The 17412-nt window shown below is 45.5% G+C and overlaps 1 protein-coding gene across 1 annotated transcript in view; it reads right to left on the reverse strand.

Moving 5' to 3' along the window:
* Window positions 1–471: 471 nt before the first annotated feature.
* The window catches only part of LOC142856908 (vomeronasal type-2 receptor 26-like), a 151860-nt gene continuing 134919 nt past the window's right edge, over window positions 472–17412 (reverse strand). The window contains exons 4-6 of the mRNA XM_075984561.1: window positions 7585–7794; window positions 3807–3930; window positions 472–1448 (exon numbers count right to left, since the gene is read on the reverse strand). Of these exons, the coding sequence (XP_075840676.1) occupies window positions 472–1448; window positions 3807–3930; window positions 7585–7794 (1311 nt within the window). The remainder of the gene's footprint in view (window positions 1449–3806; window positions 3931–7584; window positions 7795–17412) is intronic.

The following is a 17412-nucleotide window of genomic DNA, read 5'->3' on the forward strand; positions in this document are numbered from 1 at the left end:
AGGAAGGAAGTGCCTTGGCCTGTTGATAGGGCAGAAGTTAGGTAGGCAGGGAAGACAGAACTTAATGCTGCAAGAAAGAAGGGCAGAGTCACAGGAATCCATGAAGCCGCTGCCACTGGAGACAGGTGCTCTGAAACTTTGCTGATAAGCCACGACCTCATTGGGATGCAAAGATTAATAGAAATGGGTTAAATTAAGATGTAAGAGTTAGCCAATAAGAAGTTAGAGCTAATAAACCAAGCAGTGATTTAATTAATACAATTTCTGTGTGATTATTTAAGGGCTGGGAACTAACAAGTGACTCCCTTCTTACTACAATCACATCTATGTGTCTACTATCAACTCAATAGTTATGAGTGTTTTGTTCCTAATGTCTCACTCTTACCTTGATCGTTCCTTTAAATACCTTTGGATCCACACAGAAACAGTGAGCTAAAATCACAGTTGGTCCTAGTGGGCCCCCCTCAAGGACTAGGTCGTGAATCCTTGTGGTGCAGACCTGGGGAGGCACATTCTCTGGAGCATCTTACTCTGCCTATTTTGCTGTGACTGGTGGCCTTGCCTTAGCCAGGTAGGCGTGTTCCTCTCTGGTCTCAACAGGATGATGTAGCACTTGGGGATGAAGATGCCACCCAGAAGGCCAGCAGTGGAGGCCAGGATGGAGAAGATCTCTACAGCCACAGTGGACTTGCCCCGGGCACTGTGGTACAGGGGCAGGAACGCTATCCAGACACTGCAAAAGAGCAGCATGCTGAAGGCCAGGAACTTAGTCTCGTTGAAGACATCTGGCAGGCCCCTGGCCAGAAAAGCCACAGAGAAGGTACCCCCTGCCAAGAACCCCAAGTAGCCCAGCACACAGAAGAAGATGGTGCCAGAGCCCTCCTGGCACTGGATGACAATGTGCTGGGGCTCCGAGACCATATCCCTGTCTGGGAATGGTGGGGAGGTGGCCAGCCAGACCCCACAAAGAACAACCTGCATGAAGGAAGCAATGAGGACCACTGAGGTGGAAGCCCCGGGGCTCAGGCACACCTGGATCCTGGCCCCTGGCCTGGTGACCCTGAAGGCCAGGACCACTGTGAGAGTCTTGGCCAGAACAGAGGAGACGGCCACCGTGAACACCACAGCAAAGGTCGTCTGACGCAGGAGACACGTGAGGACACTGGGGCGGCCCAGGAACAGCAAGGCACACAGGGCACAGAGGGAAAGGGAGATCAGCAGGAAGTAGCTGAGGGTTCTGTTGTTGGCCCTGACCACGGGGGTGTCCCTATGCTTCAGGAACACTCCCAGAACCAGGACAGCCAGACCAGCCAGGAAGAGTGCCACCAAAGCCAGCATGAATCCCAGAGGTTCCTCAAAGGCCAGGAAGATCTCTGTCCTGGGCAGGCAGCGGTCTCTGGTGTGGCTCGAGTACTGTTCCTTGGGGCACAGGAGACATCTCTTCATGTCTACGGGAGACACAGACACCATTTCTGCAACACTGTGCCAACTGCACCAGCTCAATAGGATGCACCCCAAGCACTCCCTGCCCTTACAGCCTTTCCATCAAGTCATGGATTTATGAATTATTCTTGGTGACCAGGGCTGGGATGGGTGATATTAGAGGCAGAGGCACAAAGGAAAATGCTGCACGTTCTGTGTCTGTTTTATGTGAGGGTTTTTGTTTCTGTCCTCAGTGTCTCATGGAACTCAGGCTGAGTGACAGAGGATGGATATGAACTCCAAAGCCTCTTTCCTCAACCTCTTAAGTGCTGTGATTATACACCTGCACCACTATACCTAACCTATGCTTGTGTGTGCAGGTTTGTTTGTGCACCCATGTTTATAAGTGGATGCACATGCTTGTCAAGACCAGACATTTAACATGTGATATAATTCCTCAATCTTCCCCCTTATTTTGCTAACTAAACTAATTTGTATATTTTGTGTGCATATGTATGTTTATGGGCTCAGGCATGCCCTGGTTTGCACATAGTGGTAAACAAAACTTTCATGAATTTGTTATTCTCTTTCTACAATTTAGATTCCAGAAACTGAAATTATGCTGTCAGGGATGACATTGAATACTTTAACAGATGGGCCATGTAAACAGTCTCCACAGCTTCTTCTTTTATAATGACCTCTTTTATTTTACTTGTTGAGAGTTTTGTCTACATATTTATCAAAATCATGTGCATGTCTGGAATGTGCAGAAGTCAGAAGGAAGCGGCATTTTCCCCATAACTGGAGTTATACTTGGTTGTGACCACCATGTGGTGTTTCTAACTGCTGAGCTACCTCTATAGGCCCCTTTTCACCTTAATTTTTAAGACAGGGTGTCTTACTCAGCCTAGAGATCACTGAGTTGACTACACTCTCAGGCCACAATGCACAAAGACCCTCCTGTCTCTGTCCCATGGGTGCTGAGATTAAAGGTCTCTTGTGTGAGTTCTTAACAGTTCATTGCATTGAAACAGTACCAGTAATTGGTCAAATTAACAAATGTTTTACACTGCGCTGTGTCCCCAAAACTCATTTGTTGAAATCCTGCACCTAAGCACCTCAAAATGAGATATATTTCTCATGGGTAAACTGGAGATGAGTAATAATGGTTAAATGAGGTCTCCAGGTTAAATTAGGTAGACACTACTCCAACAGTGCAGTTATTCTACTAAGAAGGTGGAGCTGGAGCTGGGGGTGGTTGCACATGACTTTAATCTCATGATTTAATTTTAGGGGAAGGGGCAGGTGGACTTTTAATAGTTTGGGGGAAGACTGATAAATGTAGTGACTTCCAAGTCAGCCAGGGCTGCAGAGACAGTGGCTCAAAACCAAACAACAAGCCAAAAGAAGACACACACACACGCTCACACATAAACACATACACACTCACACAAACACACATAACAACAATGAAATGAGAGCACCCATTGAGGATATTCTCTTCCAAGGCCTCACACAACACCAACTCTGGTGAAAACTTGGCTTTGCTTTCCAACTTTCAGAATTGTAAAGGAATAACTTCTGTAGCTGAAATAGTAGGGAATGTAGTGGTCCATTGCCACTAAACTTCTGGGATTAATCCCACTAATACAAAGCAAGAAGAAAGTCACAAAAGGACATCCACCATGCTACTCCAATTATAGGAGGTTTGAAAATCAAGTGAAATCATCAGTGTTAGCAAAAGCTAGCGTTCTGACTACACGACCACTAGAAGCTTGTGGAAGCAGTTTATGCCTGTTTCTTGATCAGGGGTCAAGGATGTGCAGTGTTTGATAGAGGAGAATTCATTATGCATTCTAATTATGGGTAGCCTGCTTGTCTTTTAGGATAAAGCATTTACCTAACAATATCTCTTAGCAGAGCTCTGGCTGGTGTTCCATGGGACAGCAAGGACAGTGCAGTGTTTTGGAGAATGGGTGTGGGGGTTTGACTTAGAATAGCCCCAAAAGTCACATATATTTAAATGATTTTTTCCTACCTGGTAGATGTTGGAGATGGATAGGGATGTGGAGCATTGTGGAATGAGGGGTGTCACTGTGGGTAGTCTTTGATTGTTCAGACTCACACACCTGGCCCACTCTCCACCTCACTGCCTGCCTGCTGCCTGTAGATCAGAATGGAAACCCTCAGCTACTGCCTGGCACAATGCTTCCTGCCATGATGGTCATGAACTAAGTAAGCCCCCAGTTAAAGCCTTTTTGTTTAGAAGTTGCCTTGGTTATGGTATCTCTTCAGAGCAGTGGATGGTAACTAAGACGATGGAGAAATACAGGAGGCTCAAAATTCCCTTTGGTCCCTCAGATTCCAGATCCACATGTCCTTACCTTTTTTGTCTGCAAACTGTCCCTCGGGGCAGGGACTGCAATCAAAACAGCATTGGGGCGCTCCCAGCCTGGGCACTTGGCTGAACCCTGGAAGGCAGCTTTCACTGCAGACAGAGGTGGGCACCTAGTAACAGTGAGCATAACGTCACCAGTGACTCTTTAGGGATACAGATGCTTGACCTCACCCTAAGAACCAGAACAGGAGAGTTCCCTCTCAGCCCACTAGATGAGAAGCCTTTCAGAAACATGTCTATCAGAGCAGATGGCAGACTGGAAAGGTACCTTTGAGTGTAATAAACAGAACTACATTTGATTTACTTGGCTAAGGGATTAAATACATAGCTAAAAAGTTTAATGTGTTATCTTCCAGTCTCTCTGGGGCTCCTGCATCAACAATTGAAGATATGGGGGCAGGAGAGAAGGCGCCTAGGTTAAAACTACAGACTGCTCTTCCAGAAGATCAGGGTTCAATTCCCAGCACCAGTATAGCAGCTCACACTGTAACTCCAGTTCCAAAGGATCCACTGCCCTCCTCTGGCCTGCACAGACACCAGTACACAAATATAGGTGCAGGGAAAGTTGCATACATGCAAAATAAAATATAAACAATAATTGTGGGTATTGGCAGTCATTACAAAAGTCCATATAGCCTGGGTATGATTTTCTTGACGTCTTCAGATTTCTGCATTTTCTGAAACTCCAGCCAGCCCTGTGGCTTCTTCATGGACTCCATTTCTAACTCAAAAGACCTGGTTATATCTTTTCTTTTTCTTAATCTACCTCTGTGATGCTGTTGAGATTTACAGTTTGGCTGACCTTGTGTTTAACAATTAAATTCTAATAACAAAGCTTCATCCAACTTCAGTAAGAGCAGAAATGCAGTTACTGACTCCCCAAATACACACACACACACACACACACACACAGAGAGAGAGAGAGAGAGAGAGAGAGAGAGAGAGAGAGAGAGAGAGAGAGAGAACGCACACACACACACACACACACACACACACACACATTCACAGCATACTCAGTGGCCCTCTCATTTACCTCCGAACTGCCAAGGATGACCCAGTTTATCTTAGCATAGCTCTACCTCCAGGCAAGGATTATGAAGAAGGAAGTGTGGGTGCTGACATTTCTGCCACAACAGAAGAAAGCAGAAAACCCTCCCCAGATCACGGCCATTGAAAAATTCTTCAAAGGAGTCCTGGAAACACATAGTATGTGTCTTTCTTTCATGCTTGAGAAATCCAAGAATGGGAATCTCATTCTCATGTGGAAAACCTTAAGAACACCATTGACTGGAGAGGCCACCAGAATGAAGTTGATAAAGTTGTAGAGGAGGGGACTTTTTCTTCCTTGGCACAGGACAGGGAGCTGAGCCATTTCTATGTACCGGACTCCACACATAGACATAAATAACACAACACTGTTTCAAATTTTGTTAATAAATATCAGGGTCTGAATCTCAAATGTTTCCCAAAGTCTCTTATATTGGACCACTGGTTAACAGACAGTGGGTATAGAAAGAATGATTGAATCTTGATAGTACAGTAGTTTCAATGTAATTGGCCAAAATAAGCTTATACAAAGAGACACTATGGGAGATTTGACTTTATTAAAAGAAGTGTGTCATTGTGGGGGTGGATTTGGGGTATCATATGTGCTCAAGCCACACCCAGTGACCCAGTTCACCTCTGGTAGCCTACGGGCCAAGATTTTGGACTTTCAGTTCCTTCTCCAGGACCATGTCTGCCTGCATGCCACCATGTTGCACCAAGATGATAATGAATTAAACTTTTGAAAATGGAAGCCACCACAATGAAATGTTTTTCCTTTATAGGAGATGTTGGGGTCATGGTATCTCTTCACAGCAACAGAAACCTTAACTAAGACTGAAGTTGGGTTCTGCAACTTGGGTATTGAATTGATAGGCCTGATAATGCTTCTGTTTCAATAAACATGGACCATGGGACAGTAGATTAGAAAAGCAGTAGAAAATTTTAAGTTATGCTTAATGCTACTATTGCCATACTAATAAAAGCATAGAAGAACAAGGGACTGAGTCTGATTAGATTAACTATGGGCCGGCCTCAAGAAGTTTCATCTTGTGTCATTATATATGAGAAATATGTAACCTGATTTCTTACTTTGATTTTATATGAGATTACAGTTAAGAAATTGCATGAATCTCAGAAGAGACTGAATTTTGGTCTTTTAAACATGCTTCAACTGGGATAAACAGTGAGAACTTTGGACAATGTGCTAAATGAAGTTTTTATTATAATATTGTCACAAGCTGAGGAGTCAGGATATGGAATGTGGTGGTTAGAATGTAAATGGTCCACATAAACTCATAGGAAGAGGCACTATTAAAAGACATGGCTTTGTTGGAGAAGGTGTGGCCTTGTTGGTGGAAGTATATCATTGTGGGAGTGAGCCTTGGGGTATCATATATGCTCAATTCATACCAAGTGACACAGTTCACTTCCTCTTGCCTACGGGTCAAGATGTAAGACTCTCGGCTCCTTCTCCAGCATTTTTCTGCCTATATGCCTCCATGATCCATAAGGATGATTATGGATCAAATAAACCTCTGAAAATGTAAGCCTCTCCATTAAATCCTTTTCCTTTATAAGAGGTGTCTGGCTGTGGTGTCTCTTGACACTAATAGAAACCCTAAGTAAGAGAATGCTTCTGACAAGATCAATGGATTAATTCCTCAATGGATTCGCAATCTGATAAATTAGTATACATATTAGAAATAGAACATGGGACTAGGTTTGGGGTAGTGGGACATAGAGGCTATGCACTGGTCAGATATAACTTGTTTACCTATCTAATCTATCAAGATCCCTACCACCTCACTTCCTGAGCCACATGCACTCATCAGCAACCTCTCCCACCACACATGTCTGTTGTCCTACATGACATACTGCGTCAAGCATACACATCCAGAGCAATTGATACATCTGACCCTGAATCCCTCAAACCATGGGATTTGTCATTGTGGTTGAAATAAACTAACACAGTAAGTAAACTGAATGTCTATTGAGTCCACTTTCCATATGATCTATGGGAAGATATTTAACTGAGTGTATCACTATCTTCATCTTCTCATAACAGATCCCAAGCACAAAGAATATATTTCCAAGGTAGTACCAGCTACAGATTCTCATTGTATTTTGTACATCTTGTATGTCCAACTCCCCCCCACATTTCCACAAGTGTGGGTGGTGTAAATATGTATGCATGTATTTGTACACCTATGTGGACTCATGTTCATGTATAAACAAGCACATGTGGAGGCCCAAGGTTAATGCTGGGAATCATCCTCAATTGCTTTTCCACTATGTTCATTGAGGCAGAGGCTCAAAGGAAAACCCAGAGTTCACTGATATGGCTAATCTTACTCATCAGGTTTCTGTGGACATCTCCTTGTTTCCATCCTCCAGGGATGAAATTACAGGTGAGAACCATTGTCCACTACGCATGTACAAGTGTTCTGGAGATCCAAATTTTGGTTCCTGTACTTGTATACAAAACACTTTGACCACTGGCAATCTCCTAACCCCATCTTTTACATTTTCCTTTTTGCTCGTGAATTAATATCATTCAGAGAAATATCTCTAGTGAGATAAACAGCATAGCCATTTATAACTGACTGACCCAATCCAAAGCCTCATCAATTTGGTGCAGAAGTAGCAATGAAGACCCCTGAACTGAAATTTCCCTGTGGCTTAAACACACTAGGACAAGAGTCATCTCAGCAACTCACTTGGATTTCCTCCTTCAAATAGACCATCATTTTGTTCCCCGAAGAGACTTGAGGGTCTATCATTCCTACATGAACCAAGCGAAATACACCCTCAGGGGTCTTCTGCCCTTGGAAAATGTCAAATTTTGTCACCAAATCTCCATTGGCATCAAATATAATTTCACTTCCATCAGGAGTCTTGAAGTGCACATTCCTAAGAGCTTGAAGCAGCTGAGGAAAGAAGGGAGACATTGTAGACCAACCAGGGGTAGTCTGGAGTCTTGTCCAAAATACCACATTCCATTCACCTCTGCAGTGAGACAGAGTCACTTCAATCCACCATTGGGCATAAGGGAGATCAAGTATGTGTGATATATTCAGGAACTCACAAACATCTCTCTCTCTCTCTCTCTCTCTCTCTCTCTCTCTCTCTCTCTCTCTCTCTGTGTGTGTGTGTGTGTGTGTGTGTGTGTGTGTGTGTGTGTGTGTGTGTAGATCATTAACACTGTATAATCCACATGACAACTCTCAGGAATGTTTTTCCTTCTGCTGCCATGTGGATTGGGGAATCCCACTAACGCTTGGGGACAAGTCCTTTACTCACTGAGCCATCTCAGCAGCCTTAAAATTAAACCAAAAAACATGACAATGTAGTTCCTGCTCCTGGGTCTCATTTGGCTGTGCACTATTGTCCTCAGTCTTCCCATCACACTCAGAAGACTCCAAACTCTAGGAAGACCTCCACAGACTGGGCTCAGCTCACCTAGACTGCCCACTGACTCCCACAGTTCATCAGTCCCAGCCCTGTGGCTCTTCTGTTTGTTTCCATTCAGGGCCCTGACATGCTGGGCCTGCCATCTGCAATGCTATCATTTTTACCCATGGTGAGACTTCTCATTCTCTTGTCTGGAACTCAGATACTTGCTGAGGTTCTGGGTTTGGGTCCCAGCACCATGTAAGTTGGGTATAGTGGTACACACCCAGAATGCCTGCACTAAAGATGTGGAGGGAGGAGGAACAGTAGCTCAAGGTTATCCTTAGTTGCAAATTGGAAGTCAGCCTGGACTACCTGATAACCTGTCTTTCAAAAAAAATAGCCAGGGGACAAATCACAAACACAATTAAGGGGAAGGAGTATAACAAGTGCAGATGGGGAAAATGAGTCAAGGGAGACAGATGGGAAGATGAATGTGCCTCTCCTTTAGACTTTAGTGTATTTTTCCAACATCATTGGCCTGTTCCTGGTGTGCTCTTCCTCAATGACAACGCCTGTCTAAGGTGATCAGATGCATTAGTGATGTAAACGAGCCCTGAAACTTTCATATTTGTTTCTTTATTGAATTTTCTGGGCAGTCCTTTTGCCACAAACTTGTTCTTCAACAATAGATGTATGCCTTAGAAAATTCACAATAGAAGAAATGGATGTGTTGTGGGGAAGGGTATGAGATGTAATGAGTGCATCATGAACACAAGAAGACTTGTTGTGTACCTGGGCCGCCACACAGCCAAAGGTATGAGCTATACCATGGGTCAGGTAGGGCAGGACTCAACCAGGAACCACCCGGGGGTCTCCAGCCCCAGGCCAGGATATAACAACATCTCTGGGCCATGCCATGTGTTTAACACTTTAGAAAGCATGAGTCTATTGAGGTCTCAATTTTCTATCAGGGTACAGTGAAAGGCTTGCTCTTACCTCTCTAACTAAAACTCAGGAAGACTGCAAAGGAGCTGACTTCCAGGGTGTTGTTCTTTTTGAAAAATGCTCCAAGATCCCCGCAGCAGAAGGCAGCAGAAATGCTGTAAGTCCCAAATGGTGGCAGCGTGCCATGTGGTGGCAGTCAGCAGGCCCTGGGAGCAGCCAGTCCCAGGCAGAAATGGCTGCCGGTCCCAGAGCGGTGGCCCGAGCGGTGGTGGTGGCGGGCCATGTGGCAGCAGGCAGTGGGACCCAGGCAGAGTAGGCTTCTGGTCCTTGAGCAATGGCTGGTTTCAGGAAGGGAGACACATGGCGGGAGGGCAGAAGACAGAAACATGGATAGACAAGACATGCAGGGTGAGGTTGAATGTTTATTCAGGGGGTTATGGAGGAGGAAGGGTGAAGGGGGGGCAGAGAGAGAGAGGGAAAGAGAGAGAGAGAGAGAGAGAGAGAGAGAGAGAGAGAGAGAAGAGGAGAAAGAGACAGAGAAGGGGGGAAGCAGAGAAGTGGGGAGAGAGGCAGAAGCGAAACTGCCTCTCCGAGAGGAAGATGGAAACAAAAGCGAGCTCACACCAGAAGCTGAAGATCAGCCTGCTTCAGCGGATGGGGGAGGGAGTGGACGTGGCTTGTCTCCTAAAGGGACAAAAACCATAACATTCCCAGGTCTTCCTTATAATAAAAAGTAAGCAAGTCAAGGAAGCAGAAAAGGAAGGGCCCAAGATGGCAGTGGGCAGGTCAGAGGTAATGGAAGTGGGCGTGGCTTGTCCCTTAAAGGGACAGGAAAGCACAACATTCCCAGGTCTTCCTTATAATAAAAAGCAGGAGACCAGGCAGCACAGCCAAAAGAAACTGGGGCGGCAAACTCTCAAGACTGCTTCCGGCTGCTTCCCCCTTCTCTGTCTCTTTCCCCTCTCTCTTTCCCCTCTTCTCTCTTTCCCCTCTTCTCTCTCTGTCTCTCTCTCTCTCTCTCTCTCTCTCTCTCTCCCCCCCCGCTTCACCCTTCCTCCCTCCATAACCCCGTGAATAAACATTCAACCTCACCCTGCATGTCAAGTCTATCCATGTTTCTGTCTTCTGCCCGCCAGCCATGTGTCTCCCTGCCTGGGACCAGCCATTGCTCAGGGACCAGCAGCCATCTCTGCCTGGGGCCCACTGCCTGCTGCCACATGGCCAGCCACCACTGCTCTGGGACCAGCAGCTGTCTCTGCCTGGGACTGGCTGCTCCCAGGGCCCACTGTATGCTGCCACATGGCCCTCCACCACTGCTCTGGGACCAGCAGCTGTCCCTGCCTGGGACTGGCTGCTACCAAGGCCCGCTGTCTGCCGCCACATGGCCCACTGCCACCGCTCAGGCCACCGCTCTGGGACCTGCAGCCATTTCTGCCTGGGACTGGCTGCTCCCAGAGCCTGCTACCTGCCAGCACATGGCCCGAAGCCACCATTTGGGACCTACAGCATTTCTGCTGCCTACTGCCACGGGGATCTTGGAGCATTTTTAAAAAAGAACAACACAGGTGATCAGTTCTCTCCTGTGAGTCCAGCACTCAGGATGCTATGGTTGGGTGGTGAAATAGAGACTATGGGTTACATAAAGTCCATCTGAAATATCAATACAGAAAGAAAGGATTGTTAGGTGAGACCTTGGAGGTAGGGTAGATTAGTGTTTTATTTGTTGAGACAGGGTTTCATATCGCCCAAGCTGTCCTCACACTGGCTTTGCAGGTTCACCTTGAGCTTACGTCATCCTGCTTCTACTTCACAGGTGCTAAAATTACATCTGCGGCCACCAAGGCCAGTGAGACAGCAGTGGTCATTGAACCCAGGACTTGCTACATGCTATTCAGCCACTCTGCATCTGAGGTATGTCTACATCTGTTGACTTCATTTTCCCGCTATCCAGAATTTCACTGTAACTCACCAAGGCCTGCAACTATCCTGCATTTTCCTCTTTGGAGCAGAGTGGAGAGCACAAAACTCAGCCTGTGGGCTTTTTCTCCTGGGGGACCCACTATGTTAGATTCCTGTGCAAATCGATCATCACACTTTTGCCAACACCCTGATGGGTTCTTTCTCTATGTGCTTAGTAATCCAGGGGCAATTTCCTGAAGTTAAGCATGTGGCTTCTATGACTGTACCCTTCTCTCAAGGCTCACACTGTAACCAGCCTGTACGTTCTTCCTTAATATGCTTTCTAACACTGACTTGAGGAAGGTGACCTTTCCTCATTTATGTTCATCTTAAAGTCGTTTCTCATGAATATTTAAGTCTTCATATTGATGGACTTTGAGAAAGAATGAGTCATACCTCTGCAATCTTTTGAAATATTAGGTTAGTTCTCAACATGGGAAAGGTTATGAGTCTTTCAGTCAAGCCAAGGAAACACCAGCTTTAGAAGGCGAGGTGCTGATTGGTTTCCTCTGTCTTCCCAGAGAGGCTCCTAGAAAGGTCAGCTGGTCTTCTGGTCAGTACTGGAAAGCTACTTAGCAGGGTGGCAAAAGCAGTTAGCCATGACATCAGCGGTCGCATCTCTGGACATTCCATTGTATCCTGGAGATCTCTTGGAATCCCATGATGTCACCTTGTTGTAGCAACACCAACTGCCATTAGGACATTCCTCAGTCCCTAGAGGTTGAGCATCAGTCATGTTCTCAAGACTGAGGCGTCACGTATTTGGGAGACAGAATGGAGAAGGTCCAGAGACCAGAGAGAGGCAGAAGAAAGCTACAGTTCACTTCTGGAAAAGACCCAGTGAGTCATGGGAAGGAAATGGGGAGATTGCCAAAGGAGGTGCACTTGAGGCGGGCTATCCAGTAACGGAGCTGAGGAACTGGAGCCTCAGAGAATAAGATGGACATCCCTGATTATCATACTTCCCAAAAGTCAAAGATTCCAGAATATTAGCTTGTCCATCTTGTGAGCCAGAGACTGAGAAAGGAAAGACTGTTGTGCTGGGACCACCACTTAGCTCTTAACTTTACTGTGGTTTGGGGTGTTATGTTGGGACAGAAAAAGACCAGCAGGAGGCAGGGAAGGACGAATGTGTCCCCATCTTTCGTCAGACATCACTACACTACACCTGTAGTAGTTGCCTTTAGGTTCACTGTCTGTCTAACACTGTTCCCATGGAGACAAATGTGCTCCTGGCCGAGACCTTTAAACCTCAGGGTGTTCAGCAGTCTGCTCAGGAGAATTCCTCTGACCTCCTTTCCCTGACAGTGACCCCCTTAGGGTTCTGAATCAGCAGTTGAGGATGGCATTTAGATCACAGGGTAACCAAACTTCTGTCAGAGTTATGGAACCAGAGCAGAGAATGGCTACTGAGTGTCAGCTTCAATGATCTGGGCTGTCAATGGGTGACTGGGTGAGTCTCTTGACCATGATGGAGCCCTGCCTGACTTTCCAATCCACAGCATGGGCCATGAGTAACCAGCAATGAGGCCTGGCCTCCTCATAACATCTGACTGCTTGTCCACTCTGCCATTTTTCTCCTGGCTTCTAAATCACAGCAGGCTTCAGGTCTCTGGACCATGCTGCATCCTGTTCTTCTGTGAATATTCATGAAGAGGTGGTCTCTGTAGTCACCTGAAGAATTATAGGGAGGCCGAGAAAAGCTGTGGATGCCTACAGAGCCAAATCTCTAGAGTGATGGGAGATTTGAGAACCACACATTGGCCTGTCAACCTGGCCTAGTATATTTTGGTTGTCACTGGGTTTCAGACACAATTTTCTGTTTGGGACTCAGGATGGTTTGTCAATCTCCTATGCCTTTTGACTATGCAGTTTCACCTGTTTTATACCTATACACAGAAACCTCTGCAGAGCCAGCATCCCATCCAATGCTCCTGAGCAAGAAGCAGATAAAGAAGGAAGAGGAGAGACTGACCACAGAGCTGCAACTGATGACCAGGGAAAGAAATGACCTGAAAGACCGGCTGATGATCCTCACTGATGGAGCCATGGACAATAGGTATCCATTGTTTCAAACTTCATGGGGCTGTAGGCAATGTCAACCTCACCTTCAGCCTTTGAACTCTCGATTTGTAGGAGGCTGTGCCAAACCTCATATCCTAAATTCTTCTCAGGGGACAGGCAGACCTTGAGTGACAGTGGCCATGAGATGTGGCCTCTACCTTTTCTGTTCTCTCCTAATGAAAACCAGGGCTTCTGGTCTCAGACACAAAAATCAGGGATTGAGGCAGGTAATGTGTAGTTCCTAGCATGCATTTGGAAAGGAGCTGACAGGCGGTGGCTTGCATGAGGTACTACTACCTGCTGTTATTGTGTGTGGAGGCTCTAATTTCCTAGCATGTGATTGTGTGCTAGAAGCCCATGGTAGTAGCTGGAGGGGCCTGGTTTGACTGGAACATCTCAGTGTTTACCTGGAAGAGCTGGATCTCATCACAGGTACTCTAGTTTTGTGCAGACTTCCATTAGACAATAGAGCGCTCTCTCTCTCTCTCTCTCTCTCTCTCTCTCTCTCTCTCTCTCTCTCTCTCAGTTTCTCTCTCTTTCTCTGTCTCTCTCTCTCTCTCTCTCTGTGTATATATATATATATATATATATATATATATATATGATGCTTTCTTTCTTTCTCTCTCTGTGTATATATATATATATATATGATGCTTTCTCTCTCGCTCGCTGTATATATATATATATATATATATATATATATGATGCTTTCTTTCTCTCTCTCTCTCTCTCTGTATATATATATATATATATGATGCTTTCTTTTTCTCTCTCTGTATATATATATATATATATATATATATATATATATATGATGTTTTCTTTCTTTCTCTCTCTCTCTCTCTAGCTCTCTTTATTCTCTCTTTCTCTTACTCTCTTGTGGATATGTGTGAACACACACATTTGGAGATTTGTGTGTTCCTGATTTCTGGGAGTCAGTGATCTGCCGTGGTTTCTCATGATATCCTTCTCCCACTTTCCAGAAGTTTCCAGTGCTGAGCTCTGGAAGCCCCACTTAAAGCAGGACTGCTTGTGTCCTAGATGCTCACCTTGGTGGCACCTAGGAATTCCTAGGGGAGTTTATATCACTTCCTTCTCTTAAGACTCCAAACCATAATGATGTGCTCTAACTGTTCAGTGATTGTCAAACAGGACCCAAAATCAGTGTTCTGAAACAGGAGAGATGTCATTGCAATGTCTGGTGAACGGAGACATGTGACAGAGCCTCCTGGTAGCATAGAGAACCTGACTTACCATCTAGTCGTATTGAGTGAGCTCATGCAGTCAGTGCAGCTTCCATCTCAAGTTTAGCCTCAGCTGTGCTGGGATCAGAATAACAAGTTTAAAAGCACCAGGAGGTCCCACTACATAGGCACCAGAATCTTGCATCTGCTGTGCTATGGTAGATCAGGATACAACTTCAGTTCCTGTGATCATTGAAGCCTATGTTCATGGGGTCTTTTCTCCCATTTTCTAGTCCCTACAAGAACCACAAGCCAAATGCTTTGTATGAGAAGGTAAAGATGGATCACAAAGAGATCATGATGGAGCTAAACCATTTTGTGAGTGAAAACACCGAGACCTTGGATAATTTCAAGTTGCTGAGCAAGGAGACAGTCTTCTATCGGTAAGTGTCCATCTGGACATGGATAACAAAACTTGTGGAATGGCCATCTCTGACTTCCTTTTTCTCTGGATGGAGTGACTTCATCTCTGGTTCGAGCTTTTTTTGCTTCTATGTAAGCAACTCTTAAACTTGTGTCTCTTGGATTCAGTTTTGCTAAGTGTGAAAGAGACTGTTAGCCCCTGCCACCTTGTCCTAGGGCCTCAAGAGCCTGTAGATAGAAAAGGTATTTACACTCTCAGGGGAATGTCAGGCAGCCTTGAACTTCTGGAGCTCAGGCCCATTCTTTACAGGTCTGGGGCTGTTGAATCTGTAGATAGATTGTACTCACCTTGAGTAACTTGTCCTCCCTTTGATTGTGTTTGCCCACTACATGCTGATGTTTCCCCAACACCACAGATAGTTATGCCAGCTGGGGAACTACTCCTTCTACTGAAGGGACATGGATCCTTTTAGGTGTTGGAGTTTTCAATAGTAGTTTGATAATTTCTGGCATTACCTGTTCTCTCATTTGGGTTCTGAAGTGTAGGTGTCATGACTATATCAGACTCTTAGCTACCTAATCTAGGAAACATGAGGTCTTTTGGGGTGCTGTTTCCCAGAAATCAGGGGTAGCAGGAGGAGGCCTGCAGGGCCTTACTATGCAGAGTTTGTCTGCAGGGATCGGCACAGCCGACTACTGATGGAAAGGACTCAGCTAAAGAAGAAGGTGGATGAGCTGAGGCAGGAGGAAAGGAAACTGCAGAATAATTGGACTGTGCTGAAGTACCACCTGGAGGATTTGAAATTGATCCTTAATGACCAAGACGAAGAGATCAGTTACCTCAAAATCCAGCAACAACAGGTAGGGGCCGGCAACAAGTCAGGCTAAGCTCTGGTACTATTTGCCAATTTGACTACCTCTCTACCCATCCAACCACCAGTGTTTAACCCATCAACTTACTCACCCATACTCCCTTCCAGCCACGGACCTCATATATTCCAGACATTCCCTTCAGTGTCCATGCACAAGGACTTCTGGGAAGCTTTTGTCTTATGGAGATCTGAAATACGGGCAAGCCTTCCTTTCTGCTCTGCTCGAAGCTGCAATTCAGAGAAGGAAATGGGTCAATAACATATCACACATGTACTTGTATTTATGATGGGTAACCTTCTAGGCACAGAGCTTAGAGTGAGTGAGTTCTCGGTCCTGCTGCTTTTTTGTTTGGAAGGGATCATGTCCCTGGGTAACCTTCTAGGCACAGAGCTTAGAGTGAGTGAGTTCTTGGTCCTGCTGCTTTTTCGTTTGGCAGGGATCATGTCCCATCGCAGGTGGGAAGCAGTTTATAAGGTGGAGATCCCTGTGCCAGGGCCAACAGAGTGCTTCTCATACTCATGGATTTGCGTGGCCTGTTGGCTTCCCTTTTCTGCCTGCATCCCAATGTGTTCTCTTTGCTTCCCTGAATTCTTGGTTCACAGTGACAGAAGCTTGAATAGCAGCTTGTCAGCCCTGTTTTCTGAGAGTTGTGCTGGACTGTTCTCCCTTCCAGACTAAAATGTGTGGTTGACTGGTTGATCATCTCGGGGCTTTTGACAAGCTGGTGATGGAAGGTGGGAGATTTGGTCCTATGGCGGAAGAATTTCTGTAATCACATCAATATAGTCTAAGAAAATCACTTTTCTCACAATAATTTTAGTCCCCAAGGAATTATGGCGGAGTTGTGAGACTTTTCTGAAAGAACTGGTGTGGTTATTCTAAACTCAACTGTACATTGACCATGATGTTTATTTCTGCAACCTCCTTTTTTCCATATTTCTCTTTAACACGCACTCCTTGTGGGTTTGAGTGTGAGTGCACGCATGTGTTTTTTCATGTGTGTGAGCGCACACATGTGTGTGTAGTAGTGTAAGGATGTGGGTGTTGGGGTGCATCAAACATGTGCAGTTTCCAGTTCAGACCACTGTGTTGCTATCAGTCTGTACCAGAATCCTGGGGTTCTTACTTCCCCAGATGCTTTTGTTTAACCTGCCTAGCTGACCAGCAAGTTCTTGGGATCCTTTCTCTGTGCTTAGATATGTATGACTGTCTATAACCCTCAACAAAGAACACAATTTTCTCTTAAACAGGAGCTGAAGAGATTGGAAGAAAGCTCTCGGTTCCTGCAGAAGCAGAGGGAAATGGTCATGCAGGAAAAGCACTTGGTCCAAAAGCTGCAGCATCACTTTCAGGTCTCTCAGATGAGGTAGGAGCCAGACTGGGGAGAGAAGGTAGAGCCAAGGGGGGCCCATGGACTTGGGGACAATATCAATTCTGTCCATCTCTGAGACTACAAGCTAGAGTAGAGAACAGAAGACCTCAGAGAACTGAGCTGGTCCAGTAACAAGAAATTCCGTCCAGCATATATTGTGTTTGATATTCAGTGTGTCTGTAGAATTTATTCTCTATACCTTCCTTCTGAAAACAGAGTTCTCCCAAAGCTTTCCCTGAACTCACAGAGAGCTGCCTGTTATGGCCTTCCAAGATATTGGGTTTACCGGTGTCTATCAAGGGGCATGGTAAAATTCGCAATTTATTTTGAAA

Source organism: Microtus pennsylvanicus, chromosome 1 (genome assembly GCF_037038515.1).
Source record: "Microtus pennsylvanicus isolate mMicPen1 chromosome 1, mMicPen1.hap1, whole genome shotgun sequence".
Taxonomy (NCBI): domain Eukaryota; kingdom Metazoa; phylum Chordata; class Mammalia; order Rodentia; family Cricetidae; genus Microtus; species Microtus pennsylvanicus.